At 54.3% G+C, this 22,000-nt stretch overlaps 6 protein-coding genes across 6 annotated transcripts; 4 read left to right on the forward strand and 2 right to left on the reverse strand.

Annotated features, from left to right (window-relative positions):
* Positions 1-2,527: 2,527 nt before the first annotated feature.
* On the forward strand, positions 2,528-7,910 carry CTAM01_12169 (uncharacterized protein; the record flags this gene model as incomplete). Its single annotated transcript, XM_060528176.1, has 2 exons — positions 2,528-6,119; positions 6,169-7,910. The coding sequence occupies 2 exons, from the start codon at positions 2,528-2,530 to the stop codon at positions 7,908-7,910; spliced, it is 5,334 nt and encodes a 1,777-aa protein (XP_060377195.1).
* A 478-nt stretch (positions 7,911-8,388) lies between these two features.
* Positions 8,389-9,177, reverse strand: CTAM01_12170 (uncharacterized protein; the record flags this gene model as incomplete). The annotated part of the gene is made up of 2 exons (XM_060528177.1): positions 8,389-8,694; positions 8,785-9,177. 2 exons carry the CDS (start codon positions 9,175-9,177, stop codon positions 8,389-8,391), a joined length of 699 nt encoding a protein of 232 aa, XP_060377196.1.
* Positions 9,178-9,292: 115 nt separating this feature from the next.
* On the reverse strand, positions 9,293-9,775 carry CTAM01_12171 (uncharacterized protein; the record flags this gene model as incomplete). The annotated part of the gene is made up of 1 exon (XM_060528178.1): positions 9,293-9,775. The coding sequence occupies one exon, from the start codon at positions 9,773-9,775 to the stop codon at positions 9,293-9,295; it is 483 nt and encodes a 160-aa protein (XP_060377197.1).
* A 1,899-nt stretch (positions 9,776-11,674) lies between these two features.
* Positions 11,675-13,667, forward strand: CTAM01_12172 (ferric reductase like transmembrane component; the record flags this gene model as incomplete). Its single annotated transcript, XM_060528179.1, has 2 exons — positions 11,675-11,847; positions 11,903-13,667. The coding sequence occupies 2 exons, from the start codon at positions 11,675-11,677 to the stop codon at positions 13,665-13,667; spliced, it is 1,938 nt and encodes a 645-aa protein (XP_060377198.1).
* Positions 13,668-14,395: 728 nt separating this feature from the next.
* Positions 14,396-17,133, forward strand: CTAM01_12173 (arginyl-tRNA synthetase; the record flags this gene model as incomplete). The annotated part of the gene is made up of 4 exons (XM_060528180.1): positions 14,396-14,896; positions 15,003-16,213; positions 16,273-16,686; positions 16,944-17,133. 4 exons carry the CDS (start codon positions 14,396-14,398, stop codon positions 17,131-17,133), a joined length of 2,316 nt encoding a protein of 771 aa, XP_060377199.1.
* A 2,440-nt stretch (positions 17,134-19,573) lies between these two features.
* Positions 19,574-21,652, forward strand: CTAM01_12174 (cytochrome P450; the record flags this gene model as incomplete). Its single annotated transcript, XM_060528181.1, has 5 exons — positions 19,574-19,691; positions 19,751-20,005; positions 20,059-20,769; positions 20,835-20,916; positions 20,971-21,652. The coding sequence occupies 5 exons, from the start codon at positions 19,574-19,576 to the stop codon at positions 21,650-21,652; spliced, it is 1,848 nt and encodes a 615-aa protein (XP_060377200.1).
* Between the last annotated feature and the right edge of the window lie 348 nt (positions 21,653-22,000).

Raw genomic sequence — 22,000 nt, forward strand, 5'->3', positions numbered from 1 at the left:
CAGCGGGAGGGTTGCGTAGAAGCTCTGATGATTTTCAGATGTCGCAGTTCCCAGTCGGCAGCGGACATGGGCTGCTTTAGGCGGCCTGGACCGGGCTGGGCAACCCAGAGGCTAGAGCTGCGTGAACGAACGTATGTGGGTTGCGTAGCTAATACGCAGCAAACTGCCAAACGAGTGCCTTCGGAACAGTGAAGCTGTGATGATCTACCTTCAGAATGGCGATAGTTTTGCTTCAGGGCGTCCGAAGGGGTCTTTTCGGTGAAAACGTTGATGCTGTGTTTGGTGGAAGATGATTCAGACCCGAGATAGGCGGCAGTGAATACCTAGAAGTGTAGTAGGGAGAATGATGGACAACCATAGGTAGTCCGGGAAGACGAGGGGAAAGGGAAAAAGGAAGGTGAGGTAGCCGTGATGGAAAAAAGGTGTGGTGTTTCTTGTTGATGTGCTGCTGCTTCCCTTCGCGTTCGTTACCGTTCGCTTCCCTGCGTACCGTACAATGTAAAGGTGAGGCACAGGCAAGAGGCAGGAGGCAGGAGAAGAGGCCGTCCCAGGCTGGCAGCTTCCTGCTCCTGCGGGCCAAGTTTTTTGAGGTCCGAGGCGAAGAGCACGGGCCAGGCCTGGATTGTATCTTTTGGTGGAATATGGGTGTTGTCACATACAAAAGAGTACTTCTTGCTCGAGTGCTGACATAATAAACCGGTGAGGTAACCGAGACGTTCAGCTTGTGCTAGCACGCTAGGTCGCTGTAGCGGCCTTCTTAGCCTGCTGCAAGCCTGCTCCAAGCCTGCAACTCTGGGGAGCTTGCAGAGCAGCACGCGCGCTGTGGAATGTCTCACCAACGTCATCGGCTCCAAGCTGTCGCTATCGTCCAATGCCACCAACCAACCACACCAACACCACACACACACATACGAGCTAACAAGAAACAAGCAGGCAGGCGGAAAACTTGAAAGCAAGCACGGCAAGGCATCACGCTCAGCTTACCTTTCTCATCTTTGCAGCCCTGGTCCTCGGCTTCTTGCTGTCTCCCGATGAATCCTCGCTTCCACGCCATCCATGCTACCATGCCTGTCGCCATCCACACCATCCGTCCCATGTCTGACTGTCTCCTCATAATCTCTCCGCACCAAGCACATCAACAAGCAAGACACCGGATTGACCAACCCTGCTGTCGGAGGCACGGTCGAAGTCTGGATGATTGGTAGAGTCTGGTTGCCCATGAGCCACAATGCCCCGAAACAACCCAGCGATTCCAGCCAGCACGGATGAGGGGTCCAATCAAGTGGACCAAACAACCTTGGAGTGACGCAGCACTGCATTACCAGGCACGCAAGTGTGGCTCACCAGCTTGGAATGTTGGAGCTCGGAGGCGCGACCGAGTGGCCGGCATCTAGCACAATCCATGTGATGATGATGATGCTAATGATGTGCTGGATGCCCTTGGCTGAGAACCTGTTATCGACGATCCGGGTGGTTTACTTGCATGGCCTCTTCCATCGTACATGCCACTGAGGAAAAGGCTTGATAGAAGCTAAAGTCCGGTAGGTATGTATAGGTGAATCCCAAGAGCATGGCCTGGCAGGTGATATGGGAAACAACTGTAGCTCTCTACCGAGACTAATATCAGATGGCTTTGCAATAGACCTCAGCAATAGTGGGATTAGAATAATACAAAAAAGAGAGTCTTTGTGGGAAAATCATGGAAAGGTTAAGGTGCAGCAACATGTTGCAAGGCACAATGACATAATGATACAGCGGCACAATTGCTGCGTCGCTGGTTGGCCGAAGCTGCCTCTTCCTGAGGTGCCCGGTCCAGAACCATGTCCTATCACGTGCCGATAGCCTTCAGGAGGATTAGCTCAGCTACCTTATCTGTGATATCCACTTCTCATCGGAACGGGTGAAGCAAAGCTCCGGACCCTGAACTCGGGTTCCCGGCGGCCGGACCCCTGCTCGGACCACTGAATGGACGCTGCGGATTTGACCCGCGCAAAAGCAGGAGCCAACCTGAGGTGCTGGGCCAGAACAACTAGACCTGGAAAGAGCAGGCCCTCGCACTTACTTTCAATGTTCGGTACCTCAACCATCCCGTCTTAGCGCAAGGGGACTTCGATTGATTTCTCCATCTCGAAACTGCGTCTACAACCTCACAACATCCTGGAGCGGCTTGTTTGACTTGACGATTTATGATACCCAACCAGCTTCTCCTTTTTTTCTACACTGTTTCCCGACGTCTAGAGCAGGAGCTGCAGCCGTTTGCTGTCACTTGAGCATTGCAAAGCAGCCCGCGCTCCCCCGCAATCTGTTCACTCGATAATTATCTAGGCACACGCAGCTTCGACCAAAGAACTTACGTCGGACCTCTCGATCCCACCGACATCATTGTCGATTATTTCCACCCCGAATCCGCTATCGATCCGCCCTCACTGTGCCGGCCTTGCTTCGAGAGGCACTCATGCGTTCCTAAACAACGAAACACTTCTGCAAAGGGCTCAAGTCCCCCGCCAACCTCGACGACTGAATCATTATGGACGACCCCGCGATGGAACCGCTGGCAGCCGCCGATGCTTACGCGCACTCCCGCCGAAGGTTCTCGGCTTCGAAGCCCGCTTCCGTCTCGCACGATGCTGCCAAACCGCGATCCCAAGCCAACGATGCCGGCGTCCTCGACCCCGATACATGCCGTATTTGTCGAGGCGAGGCGACCGCCGAAGAGCCGCTCTTCTACCCATGCAAATGCAGCGGCAGTATCAAATACGTTCACCAAGATTGCTTGATGGAGTGGCTCTCACACTCCCAGAAGAAGCACTGCGAGCTGTGCAAAACACCCTTCCGCTTTACCAAGCTCTACTCGCCCAAAATGCCAAAGACTCTCCCGGCCCACGTCTTCGTCGGCCACATGGCCAAATACCTCTTCAGAAACGTTCTGGTATGGCTGCGAGCCGCACTCGTCATCAGCGTTTGGCTTTGCTGGTTGCCCTACCTCATGCGCTCAGTCTGGGCCTTCCTGTTCTGGGTCAGCGACGAAGGTCTAGGTAGCGGCGCTCTATGGAACAGCTCAAACGCAACAGTGAGCCGAGGCGTCTCGGTGGCATTCTCAGTCGCCAATTCCAATGTCTGCCCTGCTTCGCCTCTGCTCGAACCCACCACGACACCGGCCAACTTGGGAGGCATGCTCAAGGATATCATTCAAGGCCAGGCATTGCCCTTTAGCAGATCATTCCACGGCGTTAACATTACCACCAATGATTCAATGACGGCAGCGCTTATGAGGATGCTGCTCGGATCCATCACTTCCTCCGCGTCTGCCAATTCTAGTTCGGTGCCCGTCGGCACGAGTGACCCCGTTCTCGACCGTCATCCTTCTTTGTTGAGCGGCGTGTCCTGGTTGCGCAATATGACCCGGTACCCCGTTGTAAACCGCACCATCATTGGCGTCCTAGAGGGCCAGATTATCACGATATTGGTCATCATCTCCTTCATTCTCGTCATCCTGGTCCGCGACTATGTTGTTCAGCAACAACCCGAAATCAATATGCGAGCCGCCTTTGCCGCCAACGACAACGCCCAAGCCCAACCGCAGCCCGAACCGCAACACCAACATGAGCAACATTTCCACGACCATGATCATGAACACGAGCACGCGCACGCGCACGATGGTGCTGGCATGCTCGATGACTATGGTGCAGCAGATTTGAGAGGGCCAAGTGACAGCGAGGATGATGACGATGAATCATTCACCGGCGGTCGACGCGCAAGTCATGATGATTTACCTCACATGGCCTGGGATGAACGGGAACCGATGCCCGAGCTCGCAGCACCTATGCTGCCGGCAGGTTTGCCGGCGGGAAGGAGACACGGCGGTTTCGGGTCCCGCGCCCAAGGAGGACCTGAACCCGAATTCGACTTCAACACACCACCCGAAGGCGGTCCCAACAAGGACGCGCAGACCCCGGTGGCAACTGTTCACGAATACCTCCGTATCTACCGACAGGCTAATGGTGATCCCGAGAAAATTCTTAAAATCATTGAGGAGGAGAAGTTGGATGAGCCACTTGGCTATTGGGCAAGGATCACCAAGTCGATGATGGAAAAGAACCGAGAATCGGGTGCTTCGCAGTCGAAAAAGAGCCAACCTGGACCTGAAGGATCTTCCACCTCTCGAGATTCGCAAGCCACGCCACCATTCTCGGTCCAACTGCCCGCCCCCTCAACACCACAGTTCTCATGGCCGCCGCAAACACATGGCGAGGGTAGTACCAACGGAACAGGAAAGGGCAAAGAGAAGGAAGCTCCAACAGATTTTGGTTTTGAATCCGGTCTGGGAGAGGAAGACGCAAGCCCTTCAAGATCGACTCCCTTCCAAAGTCCTCTGCGGCCTCGCTCCGTTTCAGACGGCCCTCAGATGAATAACAGCATCAACCCACTTGCGAACAACAGTTGGTCATTTTCCGGCTTGAATGCTGCACCGCAGCAGGCCGAACCCCAGGCTCAGGAGCCAATGCAATCGTTTGGCTTTGATCCGCAAGGACAAGAGTTCGGTCTTCCCCCAGCCCGATTCACACCACCGCGCAGCAATACCCCAGATTTCGGCTCCGATGCGGATCACGATTTTGAGACAGTTGAACCGATTCACGAGGACGGGCTTTTTGGATTCAACGAGCCAGAGATGCAACCGCCCGAGGCCGTCGTCCCGGCGCAGTTCGTTGGCTTGCCCGAAGAGCCCCTTGAGGACATCAACGGCTTGCCTCAAGATACCGAAGATGGTCGGCCAGCCCAGCGGCCGCCTCTTCAGCGGGGTGTCATGGACCGTGTGGCTGATTTCATGTGGGGCGACATCGAGATCCGAGAGTTGGATATTGGTGGCCGAGATGACGATGCCGCTCATGAACATGACCATGATCATGACAGCGACGACGACGACTTTGACGACGACTTGGATGATGACGATCAAGACGCCGTGGAGCAAGATCGCGAGGTCGTAGAAGCTGCCGTCGCCGCCGGCCTTGACCCCGAAGCGATTGACGACGCCGAAGATTTCGAGGGCATCATGGAATTGATCGGCATGCGTGGGCCTATCGCCGGTCTCTTCCAGAACGCCATCTTCTGCGTCGTGCTTGTCTCTGTCACGATCTTCGTCTGCGTCTTCATTCCTTACAACCTGGGACGTGTCAGTGTCTGGGCTGCCATGAACCCGATGCGCCTTGTGAGAATGCTCTTTAGCGCGACAAAGTTCATCCAGGACGTTGCTGTTGGCATCATGAGCGGTCTGACTAGTCTGACCTTGTGCTTCATCTACACAACAGGACGCATGATGGGCTTCCCAGCTAAGAATGGCGTTGGCTTGTTCATGAAGAAGACGTTCGACATTTTCACGAGTGCTTCAACCAGGGTCCTCGAGAGCCTGACCAGCGAGCTACCAATCATTTCAACCACCGAGATGCAAAACTTCTCCGCCATCAGTCATGAAGCACTACTTAGCTTTAAGTCCCTTCTCTCTAGTACTTTTGCTACCGTAGGAGACATACTTGGGGCCATCTTCGACCGCGACCTCATAGCCAATACTAAGTATGCAGCGTCACTTTCGGCGAATGCAACCATATACGCGTGGAACGCTGTCCGCGATGTCCCCATTAGCATCCTCAACCCCGGATCATGGGTGATCAGCTTCAGTGTGCCGGAGCCCTCGACGGCCGTCAACCCTGCATTGTCGTACTGGTCAGGCACGGATCGATTCTGGGCGATTCTTTGCGGCTACTTCACCTTTTCAGCAATTAGCGCGCTTTACTTGAAGCGTGGTTCACCATTCTCGACAGGGCAGACAGGGCAAGATTGGGAAGCTTCATTGATCGACTTGCTCAACCAAGCTAGTGGCGTTATGAAGGTCATTCTCATCATCAGTATTGAGATGCTTATCTTCCCACTGTACTGTGGCCTCCTCTTGGACGTGGCCTTGTTGCCCCTCTTTGAAGCAACCACTTTGAAATCGCGAGTCGCCTTCACCGTCAATTTTCCGCTCACCTCCATCTTCGTACATTGGTTCGTGGGAACGGGGTACATGTTCCACTTTGCCCTGTTTGTTTCCATGTGCCGAAAGATCATGCGGAAAGGCGTCCTCTGTAAGTTTATGCTGCCTTTGCCAGTAGCCGCTTTAACTAATCAGTGCAGACTTCATCCGTGATCCAGACGATCCCGAATTCCACCCCGTTCGCGATGTACTGGAACGCAACGTCGTGACACAATTGCGAAAGATCCTATTCTCTGCGTTTGTGTACGGCGCACTCGTCATCGTTTGTCTAGGAGGTGTGGTGTGGGGCCTGGCTCTGTCTCTCCCGAGCGTCCTGCCGATTCACTACTCTTCCAACGAGCCTGTCTTGGAATTTCCCGTCGACCTATTGTTTTACAACTTTGCCATGCCTCTGGCAGTCAAGTTCTTCAAGCCTAGTGACGCCTTGCATGCCATGTACACCTGGTGGTTCCGCAAGTGCGCCAGGGGCCTCCGATTGACTTGGTTTCTGTTTGGTGAACGCCGCATTGACGAAGAGGGTATCCTGGCGTTGCGTCCTGGCTCGGATCAGCTTCCCCTTCCTTGGTGGAGGCGAGCCCTCCTCGAAGTCAATAAAGAAAACAAGGTGGTGCCCAAGACGTGGGAAGACACTTTTGAAGGTGGCACGGCGAAGCCGACATCTACCATCGCCTCCGACCAGATGGTCATCCTCACCATCAAGAAAGCAAGCCTCGTTCAAACTGGACAGCTGATTGAAGAGGGCCAGTTTGTTCGGACTCCTGCGTCGGACCAGGTCAAGATTCCTAAGGGACGACGCGTGTTCATGCCGGTTTCTGAGAGCAACTCCCGACTAGATGGCAAAGATGACACGCCCGATGCCGACCTTTACTCCACGGACCAATACCAGCTGGTGTACATTCCTCCACACTTCCGTGCCAGGGTCTTTTTGTTCATCATGTTCATCTGGATCTTTGCCGCCGTCACGGGCGTCAGCTTCACAATTATACCCCTCGTATTCGGCCGCAAGATGTTCAAGGTCCTCATCCCAGCCCACATTCGTACTAACGACATTTATGCTTTCAGCATCGGCATTTACGTTCTGGGCTCGACGGCATATTTCCTCTTCCATGCTCGCTCCATCTTCAACAAGATGAAAACATGGGCATCTTCAAATCTTCAGTCTGTGTGGCAGAGCGATGCTCCCATGCGGGTTGCGCTAATGGGCATCCATATTGCCAGGCTTGCTTACGCATACACAATTCTTCTGGTCGTTTTCCCTCTCATCCTTACGGCACTTATGGAATTGTATTGCCTCATTCCTCTTCACACTTACATGTATCCTCCGACACCTTATGTCATCGGAACCAACAATGGTGGTCAATTCAAAGACGGCATTGTGGTGTCGAACCAGCACACGGCGAGAGTCATACAATCCTGGACTCTGGGATTACTCTACGTCAAGCTCGGAGCGCGGGCTATCACTAGCCTTTACGAAGGTACTCGCTTGGCGCAAGCCGTTCGCGCGGTTCTTCGTCGTGGATGGCTCCAGCCTGATGTTCTCGTGCTGACGAGGGCTTTTGTTGTTCCCGGTCTGCTCATCGGCTGTTTGGCAATATTCGGACCTCCGTATGTCGTGGGCTGGTTGGAGTCACAAGGCATACTCGGCGTACCTGTACCTGCGCCCCACGAACTCAAGATGATTTATCGTCTTTCTTATCCGGCGGCTGCGTTCATCGCACTGGCAGCCATGGCATTCTGGAGTATTGTTGGCGTTTTCAACAACTGGAAGGCGCGTATAAGAGATGAGGCCTACCTTATCGGGGAGAGGCTTCACAACTTTGGCGTCGGTGCCGCGGGTGCTGCCGGCGCGCGGGGACCGTGGCGGATTCGGGGACGAGCCTAAAGAATTACTCTGGTTACTATGTTATGATTACCCATAGACGGAGGGAGGGTTACTGGCGATCGGATTCGCTTCGTGTAGTTTATACAACAGACAGGCCGTACGCCTCTTACATACAACGATGTTCATTTTAATCCACTTATGACGGCCCATGCTGACTGTCCAGTCGCGTAAGCAGTGAATTCTTTGTAAACCTATTTTGACTTTCAACTGAGCAGCGCATCATCAATCCGTGGTCTGAACGTGTCACCTGTACTACCGCATCACATTTGGCAATGATGCTTTACGGGATGTTACCGGCGGTTGACTCGCACTTGATTCTGCACACTCCGATTGCAATGCTCGTTTCATATTGGCGGTAGCCAGGTTCCAGGCCGCTGCGATGTCTCTCAGGTGGTCATAGTCATATATAAAGAGTCGCAACTACTATACACTTCCTCCCAACCATGATCATCCGCTACCACTAGACTTCTCAGAGACTCTAGAAGAACATGGCAGCCCCACCAACAGCAGCAGTCAACGACACCAAGAGACCAGCCACAGCGCCGGTGGAGAAGACGGTACCGACCAGAGCACCGGGGGCGGCGTTTGCGGTGCTCGAGGCCGAGGCGGACGGGGTCGAGGTTCCGGAGGAGGAGCCGGAGGAGGGGCTGCCGCTGCTTGAGGAGCCGCTGGCGCTCAGGAGGGCTGTGAGGGTTGAGTCGGAGGTGAAGTCGACGGTGACTGTTGCGTTTTTGCAGTCTGAGCGGGTTGGGGCTGTGCCGGAGACGAAGTTTACTGCGGCGCACTGCAGGTGTGTTAGTGAGGTTTGTTCTTTGTTAAAGAGGGTTCACAGAGTGAAGATGTAGAGAGAGAGAGAGAGACGAGGAAAACTCACGGTATACAAAAGCCCATCAGGCGAATGCGCAACAACACTGACAACACCCCTCTTTCCCGTCCAATTCCCCGGCGCCACCACTTTGGGCTCGCAAAAGTTGCCGAGGCCGGTCTGCATGACGATCGGGAACAGCTGCGTCCACCCGGAGGCGGCGGTCTGGTCGAGTGTGGCGCGGAAGAGCCAGTTTGTCTGCGGGTGGCCGTTTTCCATGCCGATGGCATCGCCTTCGACGTAGAAGTCTGTTGCTGCGGAGGAGGAGGAGGCGGTATAGCCGCCGCAGGGGGCGGTGGCCTCGTTGTCGTCTGAGTCGCCGAGGGGTTTGGGGAGGGTCATGGAGAAGTGAGCTGTTGCTGTTGAGGCGAGGAGGAGGAGGGGGGTAAGGAGGCGGGTCATTTTGGCGGTTGAGGTGATTGAGGTTGGCGATGTTGAGAATTTGGTGTTGATGTGTGTAGTTTGATGTGAGAGGACTTTGGGTATCGAGGCGCACAGCGCGGAGAGAGGACAGGTATTAGGAATTGGGTTTGATAAGATGGTGGAATGTCAGGTGTGAAGCAGACGAAGGGGAACACGGGCTGTTTATGAACGAGACCGGCGTCGCGTGGGATGGGTATTGGTCAATGGGCGGGAGGAGAATGACCCGAGCAACGGGGTTTCCCTTTCTCGCACTCTCCTGTAGGGCTAGCCTGGTTGCGCCGTTTGTCTCGAAGGAGCTTAGATTGGGTAACAGCAAAGCTCCTGAGAAGCTCGCGGTTTTGTTTGGCAAGGGTAGTGCGGATATCTCACGAGCGGGCTGGGTGAGAAGAACTAAGCACTTGGGTGAGATACATGGCATCCATGGAGTGGAGAGAGACGGAAGGTCTTGCCGAACCTCTCTCACCGTTACACGAGAACGAGCGAGACTCAGTTTTGTGCCTTGAAGTGAGCTACATAGGTAGGAAAAGAGGGTTTGGGAGGTTCTGAATGGGTGAACGAGAGCCTCGGATTCAAGCATGAATGGACTAGGATGCCTAGATCCGGCAGCCGGCACATGGCGAGGTAGAATTGAGTTACGCCCTCCGGTCGGAGGCACTGGAGAGGAAGATGACTTGCTAGGGGTATTGTGCCCGGTGGCAGGAGGAAGAGCTAGGAAGCTAGGAAGCAGAGATAAAACTTGCTCACTTTGGCTGCTGTTACCGAACTAAGTAGCTCCAAGCTTCACTTTTACCACGTTGGATGGTTGCATGTTTCCCCCTCACTATATGCATGAAAGAACCAAAGGTCCCTCTCGAGGTGGATTCTCCGCGCCGGGACTTTCGGGACGACTCTTGGCTTTCAAATTCAGTGGGGGTGACTGATGAGGCTCTGGTAATGTCTTTGAGTGCTTTCTCAGTCTCGTCTCGTCTCCGCCATCGCCCCGAGCTCTATAGTCACAATGAAATGTCGTCGCGATGCCAGCGTGTGATATCAAAAAGGCGGCGACGGCGGACGCGCGGGGACGGGTGGCTTGATGCTTAGACAGTTAGACCATGAGAGGAAGGGATGTAGTTAACCTTAGATAGACTAGCCCCGCGATATGCGCAGGGGCTTGCTGGCTGCGTGACTAGGGCTGTGGCCAATCATGAGGCCGTTTGTAAATGTCACTGAGAAGTTTTGAGCAAATTGTGGCGTTTGCGCAGTTGTGATTGGGGGGACTACCCCTGTTTGAGAGTCCGTCAACTCAGACTCACTCTCACTCTTCGACAAGGGACAGGGGGGATATCTGGGGAGAGGGGGGGTGGGGGGTTCACGGGGGGGTTTGAGATTGATCTTCTGTCGTGAGCATGTTTCCAAGCTGGACGGGGGAAGAGATTTGGCGGGTATGGTGCTTGATGCCTGGATGGTCGTTGGTATCTTCTTATTCTTGGGTAGTCGGTGAGAATTAAAACAAGCTTGTTTCTGAATCTCAGCTGTAGAAGAGAAAGGTCAGAGGATGACGGGCATTAGCGATAACCAAGTTGAGAGTTTGAATTCGAAGTCTGTGTAAAAGCGAATCATGACCCGCGTAAATTCAAACAAACCTAAGAGCCCAGACCTCTCTTTATCTGATGGATAAGGACTTAGTAAACATGCCGGGAAGAAACTAAAGCAGAGAGAACTTTCCCCCGAGCCGGTAGGATAGATAAAACTCTCGATGAAGAGGGTGTAAAGTGAAAGTGTAGCCGAGACTCCCGTCGTCGAGAAACGTGTTCAGGCATTCCGTACCGTCGTGAGTTGGCGGCGGATCATCCGTCAGCCACCTCTGCTTGAAGCATCCCGTTTGCCCCATGGCCCAGGTTGTCATGCCTTGACGATGCCAAACTCGTTCGGATGCATGCTGGACCGTGTTGCGCTAACCATTCTCTAAACCAGCGCATTTTGTGCCGCCGAGCCGGGTACTCATTACTGGTACCATTTCTCTTGTGCCAGTCTTTAGGCCAGTCACTGGACGTGCTTATGCTGCCCAGAGTCTTTGCCTCTTGAACTTGCTCAATACACCTCATTCCTTTGGCTGATTTCACAGCCGTCAAACGCCGTATAGCCGGGACCTCTGAACTGTTCGAGGCGCAGATTTCATTTTTCGTATTTCAATTATTGGATGAAGTCATGGTATCTGGGAGTCTATGCGCATGCGATTGGTAGTGTTTGCTTTGTGAGATGGTTTCACGAATTGGCGCTACCTCATGACACCGGCGCGCCATTGGAATACCCTCTCGACATCTCACAACGAACTTCCACATCTCAATAACCTGCGTTAAACGGGCTACAACGGGTTCGATAAGCAGTAAGCGGCGGGACTGGAAACCGCCAAAGTCGCAAATCAACATATACAGCGAAAGACGGCACAGCCTACAGCCCTCTCATAACCACAATTTCATCACCAACAATCGCCACGATGAGCCATAATCATGGAGGAGGAAGTAGTATGGGAGGAGGCATGACCATGGGAACGGCGCTATTCCAGGAGACAAATGTTCAGCTCGCACAGTCTTTCTGGTACATAATCGCAGGCGTCGTCGGGTTCCTAGGTATCATCCGCGGTCTCAATTACCTCGAAAGCCTAAGAAGGTGAACATCATTGCCACCGTGTCTGCAGTTTACCCTCTGATGCTGACATGTGCAGACTCAAGCGATGCCGCACCAAGTCCGTTCGATTTCCGACGAAACCCTCAAATATTATTACACAAATATGGGCGACATCAACAGCGCTCGTCCGCGAAGCAGGACACCCACAGCTCTACATCCCGATAAAGGGCCTACGCTGGGCGACGCCGCCGTCACTCGGTCGCGTACTTGTCCTCTTGGCCTACTGGGCCGTCATCATCTACATGATGGTCAACGATGCCGTCATCAAGGACGCGTACTTCTGGGAACGAATAGGCTTCCGCAACGCCTGGGTGACTGTTATGCAGATGCCCCTCCTTTATCTCCTGGCGATGAAGGTCAACGTGGTGGGCTTCATCATCGGCGCTTCGCATGAACGGCTAAGCTGGCTTCACCGATGGGTCGCCAGGACAATGTTCGTTACGGCGACCGTCCACGGGTTCCATTTCTGGTCGGAGTGGGTGCGCGCAGACTTCGTCGAGACGCAGCTGCGGATCCTGCCCGTCATCAAGTACGGACTCGGGGCCTGGGGGATCCTCATCTGGACGTTCCTCACGGGTATGAGACCCCTCCGTAGCATGGCGTACGAGCTCTTTCTCCTGCAGCACATCCTTTCGGCGGTACTCTTCATCTGGCTGGTCTACGTACATATTCCGGCCTACGCGAAGCAGTACCTCTGGTTCTCCGTCGCCATCATCTGCTTCGACCGCCTCGCGCGCTGGGCGTTCCTTGCCTGGCAGAATACGAGGCTCCGACCCAACAGGTCGACGTGTAAGGGGATGAAGCGGGTGGGACACGAGGTGCAGATCCGGGCAGCGGGCTCGTCGACGACAGTGTTGACGATCAAGGATGTTCACTTCTCGTGGAAGGCGGGGCAACACTTATACCTCTGGCTGCCGCGTATCGGGCCCTTTGAGGCACACCCGTATACCATTGCGTGCGCACACCAGCTTCCGGAAACGTGTACCTGCAATAGTATCCAGCTCGTCGCCCGGAAACACGGCGGGTTCTCCAAGAGACTGCATAACTATGCAGAAAAGGTCCAGGCATCTGGGAAGAAGGAGACGCTTACGGGCTTCGTGCTGGGGCCGTTTGGAGCGCCGCCTAGATGGGATATCTACGACACCATGATCCTCGTCTCAGCGTCTACGGGGACGTCTTTCACGCTGCCTATCTTGGAGAGCATCGTTCAGAGCCGCAGGAAGACATGCATTACGAGGATCGAGTTCATCCTCATGGCATGCCAGGGTGAAGAAATAGAATTCTACACTCAGCGGCTGCGGGAGTCGATGGATCGGGCGCAGCAGAACGGCATCGAGCTGCAGGTGCATATTGCCATTACGCGGTCCGGCAAAGCCAAAGAAGGCGAGCCGACGACGGTTCTCTACTCAGACCGTGAAGGAAGCTCTAGCTCAAGTTCATCTGCGAAACACAGAAGGATCGCCTCTGACGACTCCGTGGATGGTAGTGGCGGCAGTGGTGGATGCTGTCAGGAAAAGGGACTAGACTTGGAAAAGGGCGATGAGGTGCCGCTTACACCCAGGATCCGGAGCGGGTCTATGATGAGTATGGTGAAGACGTACAACTGTCGTCCTGATCTGGAGGCCTTGATTCGAGAACCTGTCGAGGCTGCGGGCGGCGAGACGTCGATCGTTGTCTGTGGTGGGCAGTCGTTGACGAGTTCCGTGAGGAATTGCGTGGCCTCATTATCGGATGAGAGGGCGGTCCATAAGGGGACGGGGGCACAGGGAATTCATCTTTTTGTTGAGGAGTATTCGTTCTAGATTATATCAACGTAATTATAGACTCATGCAAGACATTGGCATTTGACGCGTACTCATACTGCTTGTCAATACGTGTAAATATCATGTGTACAAAAAAAGAAACCAGTTTGAATGGTATACAAGATTCCAGAGCTTGGATGTCATTGGTGAAGATTACAAGTCTAGAAGGATTGTTTCATATGGCTTGATTGGTACATGTATTACCGGCTTCATCAGCGTCATGTATTAATAGTCTTATCAAGAGGGAGCTGACGCGGTGAGCTTCATGTGGCATTCGGCAGCTCAACAACCAGGTGCTATTAATGCCGGCTATCTTATCGTTTGTGAAATGGGAAAAATATGAAGGCGTGTAGAGTATATATACCCATCACAACCACTCATACTCTCTTATGTCCCGTGAGAAAATCATGGGTTGATGAGATGAGTTTCCATGTAATCCTCTTGAAGGTGAGCTCACCGAAATTTGCAGGGGGAATTGCCCCTCCATACCGGACTCACCGAGAAAAGATTACCCCTCCACTCGGTGAGCCTCGGTGAAGCCCCACAACAGCAGCCAACCAACCACATGGACGAATGGCTCAGTGACTCAGGCTGGCCGTCGGTCCGCAATTTTTTCTCTGCGGGTGACAAACATCGGCCACAGCCCTCAGCCCAGCGACCCCTCCCCCTCCTTGCCTTTTTTCTTTCTCGTCCCCCCTGCAGCCCAGTCCCCGTCGTCGAGTCTCTTAATGACTAGCGTCGCGCGCTTCCTCTTCTCTTCTTCTTCTTCACTTCGTTTAGCCCACGTTTATCCCACCAGTCTTCGACGAGGAGCGTCTTCTGCCGCCTCAGCCTTCGCCCACTACCCTCCTCGACGACGACCTCCAACGTCCACCACGCGACCCTACTCCTCGACGACTCCGGAGCGGTCGACCCTCGCCAAACCTCCCCCCACCCCCACCATCTCGCTTGCGACAATGGCCGACCAGATCACGGCGCAGCTCGAGAAGCTTTCCGTGAGCAAGCTCGAGTCCTACCCCGGCTGCTACCCCGAAGTCAACCCCATCGACGTCTACCGCTCCCACATCACCTCGCTGCTGCAGCCTGTTACCGGCGTTGAGAGCACTATCATCTACAACGCCCTTCAATGGACCCAGAGCTTGGATAAAGGCGACTTGGTACTGGCTGTCCCTGCTCTTCGCATCAAGGGCAAGAAGCCTGCGGATCTCACTGCTGAGTGGCTCGACAAGGTCAGTTCTGAACCAAGATCATTGGAATAACCCGTACCCCTGAACCAATGCGCGCTGGCTCTTTCGTGGTACAATCGAATGTTGGGCTAACACACCTTGGTAACAGATCCCCGAGTCTCCCTTGATCGAGAAGCCCGTTTCTTTCCAGAATGGCACTTTCCTCCAGTTCTGGTTCAAGCCCGGCCCCCTTTCCCAGCTTCTGATCCCCCAGGTCCGGTCCCGTGGCGTCGACTTTGGCAAGAACCCCAACAACGGCCTCAAGAACCCCGAAGACAAGTCCCAGGGCAAGAAGAAGATCATTGTCGAGTTCTCCTCCCCGAATATCGCGAAGCCTTTCCACGCTGGTCACTTGCGAAGCACCATCATTGGTGGCTTCATTGCCAACCTGTACGATGGCGCCGGCTGGGATGTAACCCGTATCAACTACCTTGGTGACTGGGGAAAGCAGTATGGTCTCTTGGCTCTGGGCTTTGAGAGGTTCGGTAGCGAGGAGGCGCTTGCCGCCGATCCCATCAACCACCTGTACGAGGTCTACGTCAAGATCAACAGGGATATGGCCGACGAGAAGGATCAGATCACCGCAAAGGAGCAGGCTGGGGAGGACGTCACCGCGCTCAAGGACAACAGCCTCGACGAGCAGGCTCGCAAGTACTTCAAGGCCATGGTTGACGGAGACGACAAGGCTGTTGCTCAATGGAGACGATTCCGTGATCTTAGTATCAAGCGTTACAAGGAGACCTACGCCCGTCTTAACATCCACTTTGACGAGTACTCGGGCGAGTCCCAAGTCTCCGAGGAGGATATGGAGGCTGCTGCCAAAAAGCTCGAAGACATGAACATCTCCGAAAAGTCAGAAGGCGCTGTCATCATTGACTTCGCTAAGCACATTCCCGGAAAGCCGGGCAAGAGCTTGGAGCGCCCCATCATTCGCAAGAAGGACGGCACAGCTCTGTACCTGACCCGTGATATCAGCGAACTTCTCCACCGCCAAAAGAAGTACAACTTTGACCACATGATTTACGTCATTGCCTCTCAACAAGATTTGCACTTGAAGCAGCTCTTCAAGATTATCGAGCTTATGGGCCACGGCGAGACGGCCAAGAAGTGCCAGCACATCAACTTTGGTATGGTTCTGGGAATGAGCACCCGCAAGGGTACTGTCAAGTTCTTGGATGACATTCTGCGCGACGTCGGAGACAAGATGCACGAGGTGATGAAGAAGAATGAGGCCAAGTATGCTCAGGTTGCGGAACCGGAGGCTACGGCCGACATTCTTGGCATCAGCAGTGTGATGGTGCAGGATATGAGTGGAAAGAGGTATGTCGTCCGGACTTTTCCTTCCAGGCGCTTTCGGATGCACTGACACATTGGCCCAGGGTCAACAATTACAAGTTCGACATGGACACCATGACCTCGTTCGAGGGTGACACCGGACCGTACCTCCAGTACGCCCACGCTCGCCTGTGCTCCATCTTCCGCAAGGCTGGAGTCGCTGAGGAGGAGATTGCAAAGGCCGATCTTGGCTTGCTGACGGAGAAGCATGCTATTGAGCTGATCCGCGTCATTAGCCAGTACCCCGACGTTGTCCAGAACACTCTCAAGACCTTGGAACCCACGACTGTGCTTACGTATCTGTTCCGCCTCACGCACGTCGTCAGCAGCAGTTACGATGTATTGCGTATTGTTGGAAGCGAAGCTGAGCTCCAGAAGGCCCGCTTGGCGCTGTATATGGCCGCCAGGACCGTGCTCTTCAACGGCATGCGTCTCTTGGGACTGTCCCCTGTCGAGAGGTGAGTTCTTCTCCATACGCTGTCGCACGATGCCGTCTGGCATGTGAAACTTGATGCTGACCACCCCACCAGAATGTGAACTGGCATCATGACGGAATCATGACTGTGAGAGACGAGAGTGGAGGGAAAAGTGGTTGTATAGAGAGGACTTGAATAACTAAAAAGACAGCGGAGGATTATGAGCAGAGTGACCTACGGCCACAACAGTGCTCGTACCAATGACGAACACGGGCATAGGAGCTACTACTGCGTAACAGGCCGGTACAACGGCTACTAGCCATCAGCCACATTGTGGTGCTATTCCATAATGGCCGACGGCACGAACCGGTGTGGCGTCGCACAAAGTCGAGACGTTTTCGATCAAAGAAGCCACCGACCGTTTCGGTGTACTACAAATCCCCGTGGCCGTCTGTGGCCGTCGTCGTTATCGTCGGACAGACAGCATGAGCCACACAGGATTCGCGTGCACCAGCCCATTAGTGCTGAGTAATTGAAGAGACAATTTTTTTTACCATTTACTACCCCAGACTGGAGACGAAGGAGTCATTCAATCTGCAGTGAAGTTTGATGTGCAGGTGGCGACGGCGGCAATTCGACCCAGTAGGGCTGGTTTCTCTGCAGAAGCAGAAGCAGAGGCAACAACAGAAGCAGCAGCAGACTGGATCCAGGCCAAGCAAAGCACGGCATATGTCGAGAGGTCGCGACGAGAGTGTTTCGCAAGAAGCAGGGGATTCACCCACCTACACTCAGGTGAGAAAAGTCTGACCCATGATGACTGTCAAAGCAGAACTGCGCAGCGCGAGCTATGAGCCACAGTGCCACGACAGTCACAATAGGTGGCCTCCCCCTGACGCTCTCCTTCCAAGGAATCAAGAGGCGTTCATCAACTTGTCTAAGGTACCAACATGTGGCTTGTGTCTGACGCTCGGTGAATGGCGCGGGGGAGTTCCATTCCTGGGCGCCAACCAAGTGATCTTCCCGCTCGGATCCCGCTAGGGCGTACTAATCCCTGCCAACACCGAATCTTGCATATGTCGAAACACTAGAGTTGCGATGGCTCTCGACGGCTCTGACTGGTTCTTACTGGCTGTCGCTGGCTCTCACTCGATCTGCGGGTGGCTGTTGGCTACCAATTTCCGACCGCATAGCTTCCGCGACGCCGTGGCTTGCAGTTGATCGACGTCCACAATCTACACATTCAGAGTCGATGACTCTGTGAAGTCTCTCTGCCGACGTCTCCTGGTCAAGTGCCGGAGGAAACCCAAGAACAATATTGATGATTTATCCCTACCTTGCGTTGAGCGTTGTGTGCTGTCTACATGTCCAAGGCCGAGACTGACGTTTGCCCAGGCTCCGGAACACAATAGTAGCGGTGCATCCGGCGTGGGGCACCATGCGGATCGACCTCAGCATCATGGCGGCATGCGAAAACCTCGTCCTGATCTTTTCCAAGCTTCCGCTCAGGACAGAGCAGAATAGCGCGCAAACGAAGGAAGCGAAAACGTCAAGGAGTGGGCCAACGGGCCATCGGGTGTGCCTGGCCTAGCCCTAAAATGGTTCAAGAGAATTGTGACAGCAGCTTCTTCCGACAATTTTAGGCAATCGAGCAGTGCGATTTCTTCTGCTCGTATACTATCCTTGGTTTTAGCTGCAAAGCTAGCGTACTGCCCGGTGAAGTGGCTCGGTGTCTGTGCCGAGACCGGACGGGCCCCGACCTACGCTCCGGTAGCCCACCGCAACAGCTCTACCTGACGCCGGTGCCTAGGTGACTGGTTCAGACGCCCAGTCGACGAGGGCAAAGTGGGACGAGGATGATCCTGTTGCCCACCGCGGGCACTACGGACTTGGACATGGAACAGCTTGGTAGTCACGGTAGCGTGTTTACTCCTTGCTGCAGTGAGATGTCGACTCGGCCAATCTTCTGGCCCCTGTGTTTGGAGCTCTCGCAGATGCAACGCGCATCCCACAGTCACCTCATATTCTAACCGTCTCCTTGGGCCCTAAGCAGCCATGGTCAACCCTGCTGCAGTCCACGAGCCTGCATACCCTCCCACGCAAGATGCAAGGACGGGCATCGGTATTTGCTAGCACTCCGTGAGCTCCAGCTGGGGAGCTCTCGGGGATCTGCCTTTGCCCCTTCCTCGTCTCTTGAGGCGAACCGAGTGTCTGATCTCTGATGTACCTTTCAGGAAGCTCAATGCCCAGATGTCAGAACTCAACGAACCACTTGTCTGGGAAAGGAAGGGAAGGGAGCCAAGCGAGCAAGCAGCAGCAGCAGCAGCACCACCACCACCACCACCACTACCATTAGCAAGCAGGCAAGCACAACGGCGGCGGCCGACATGCAAGCGCGGCACAAGTATCTTTGGCTATTTTGTCAAGGATTATACACCATCACCGGGGTCCAAGACTCTGGGCATCCGTTGTTGGACCATGGATGGCGGAATGGACGGCGAGGTGGACTGACAAGTTTGCCGCCGCCGCCCGCTGTGCGCCGATCCATGATAGTCGCAATAGGGTGGTATTGGACTTCTTGCCATGGCGCTTGGGGAATCCGGCGAGCGTCCATACTCGCGTGGTTCAGTCATGTTTCCAGACAAAGGGACCGTTGGCCGTTCCCCGTCGGTCCGCTTGGGCGTTCCATGACCGGATGGCTGAACGTGGCCCTCACTCTTCTTAATAACAGCCGAGAGACACACCGTCCTCGAGACCCGTCATCGTGGTTCTTGTCGTTTCTGCTTTCCTGCATCAGCAGGTCTTATTCTTCACTCTCTTTTGTTCTTCACCCCTAATCGACCTTGACGTCGGTTCCCCCCTTTACCCTTCTTCATACTATACCGTAGACAACACTTAGTTGTATTCCCTAATATCACTTGGCCTTGTCACGATGGCCGTAGGCGTGGCAATCCTCGGCTTTATCCTCTTCTGCGCATGGCGCCTTTACTCCGCCATTCAGTTGAAGAAGAGGATTCCAGCGGGAGCAAAGCCTCTTCCTGGACCAAAGGGTAAGCTGTTACGACCACGACATGCCAACGATGGTATACAGACACTGACTTCAGCACAGGCCTGCCCTTTATTGGTCGCGTTCACGATGTTCCGGCAGAGGCGGCATGGATGAAGTTCCATGAATGGGGCCAGCAGTATGGCCCAATCTACGGGCAAGAGATGTTCGGTTCTTACCACGTCTGGATCTCCTCTGAGCAAGTTGCTCACGACCTCCTTGGCCGTCGTAATGTCATCTACTCTGACCGGCCCATGATTCCTAACCTCCCGGATAACCGCACCAGCGGCGACTACCTTGCTCTCCTTGGCCGGACAGGTACATCTTCTACTTGCCTCTCACCTAGATATACTCACTAACAATCCGGTCAGAAACATGGAAGCGCCAGCGCAAGCTTTGCCACCACCTCATGAACCAGAGCGACAAGCAGGAGCTCCACGCATACCCGAGCCGCGAGCGCGATCGTTTCCTGTGGCTTCTCTACCAGAAGCCTGCCGAGTATCGCGAGTACATCGAGCAGTTCACCAGCCGAACCGTCAGTCGCCTTTCTTGGGGTACCGCCCACCCGGCCAGAGTTCTGCGCAAGACCACCTTTGGCCTTCTCGAGACCATCTCCCCTGCCGGTGCTCTTCCTAATGTCATCTCCTTCCTCATGCACGTCCCCGCAGCGCTGTCGCCGTGGAAGAAGAAGGAGGCAGAGCGCCACGATATTGAGTCGAAGCAGTTCACGAGCAACGTCGACTTTGTCAAGGATCAGGTCGAGAAGGGTACCGCCGCGCCGAGCTTCATCAGCACGTTTATCAACGAGGGTCTCGGAAACGAAAAGGGCAAATGGGGCGACCTTGCGGAGGCTCAGAACGTTGTTGGTCTCATGGCCATTGCTGGCGCCTTGACCATCGGTAGCCCCATCCAGAGTTTCCTCCTCGCCATGCTGCACTACCCCGAATGGCAGGCTCGCTTGCAGCAGGAGATTGACGAGAACTGCGAAGGCAGATGCCCTCAATGGTCGGATCGTGAGAAGTTGCCTTTATTGAGAGCTGTCGTCAAGGAAGTCATTCGGTGGAGACCCCCGGTCCCTACTGGTACGTTTTGCGCCATCATAGTGGAAGTTTGTTTTTGAGTTCAGCGCGATTGACGTGACGTGCAGGCATTCCCCACGCTGTCGAAAAGGACGATGTTTACAACGGCTACTTTATCCCTGCCGGTGCCACGATTCATGCTCTTGAATGGTTAGTAGCTCGACACTAGGACCAAGTGTTCGTTCCATTACTAACGCAGCCTAGGGGCATCACTCGCGACGAGTCCGTCTACCCCGATGCTGAGACCTTCAACCCCGGACGCTGGGTGCAGCCTGAGTACCCTACCTACAAGGAGCCTCTCACTAGATTCCCCAACCTCGACGGCTTCAGTCAATTCGGTTTCGGACGCAGGACGTGCCAGGGTGTCCCCATTGTTGACCAGGACCTCTTCCTGTCCATGGGAGGCATGGCCTGGGCTTTCAACATTCGCAAGAAGTTTAACGCCGACGGCACTGAGGTCCCCGTGCACTGGAACGACTACACCCCTCTCCTGATCGCCAAGCCCGCTTTCTTCGACTTTGACGTTGTCGCGCGCACGCCCGAAAAGGCCGACCTTATGAAGGCCATGTTCGATGCCGCTAAGGAGGAAGACGAGAATGAGGAGCTCATGATGAAGATGGGTATGCCTGACATCGACACCCGCGAGAAGAAGAGGGCTGCCATGTCTGTCAAGCCGCCTTCCGTCACGTTGAATCTCCGCCAAAGAAAGGAGGATGGCGAGCGCGAGAAGCAGTACCGCGAACACGAGCGCGACATCCCCGGATGCCCTGGCCGATGGGCGACTGAGAGCGACGTGGATTCGGGTAACGAGAAGGGATATGTTGATGGAGAGGACAGCGCCAGCGCCAGCTGTTCTGGACGCTCGTCGCCGACGATGCTGTCGTAGGATCACTATGGCTATGGGCGTGAAGGTGATGAGTCTAATGAGGATGGATGGCAAGAATGTTTGATGATAGGATAGGATATTGGTGAGATCATGGACGGCGCTGATGGATCATTCGGATTGATATCAGGGATTCCCTTTGTTTACGGGCTCATTTTTTCAAACGGAAAGATGCCGATGCTACTGAAGGAGCTGGTCATCTGGAGGTCTAGAATGTGACATGGATGGATATACCTTCTACGATGTATGAATATAGAAATTTACACTTATACCACAATCATTCAAAAAAATAATAATCCAAACGACTCTCCAACTCATAGTGCCTAGCGTGAACAACGAGGTCATAGGCTG

The sequence above is a fragment of the Colletotrichum tamarilloi genome, assembly GCF_030869305.1.
Source record: "Colletotrichum tamarilloi strain Tom-12 chromosome Unknown Scaffold_72.1, whole genome shotgun sequence".
In the NCBI taxonomy this organism is placed as follows: Eukaryota; Fungi; Ascomycota; class Sordariomycetes; order Glomerellales; family Glomerellaceae; genus Colletotrichum; species Colletotrichum tamarilloi.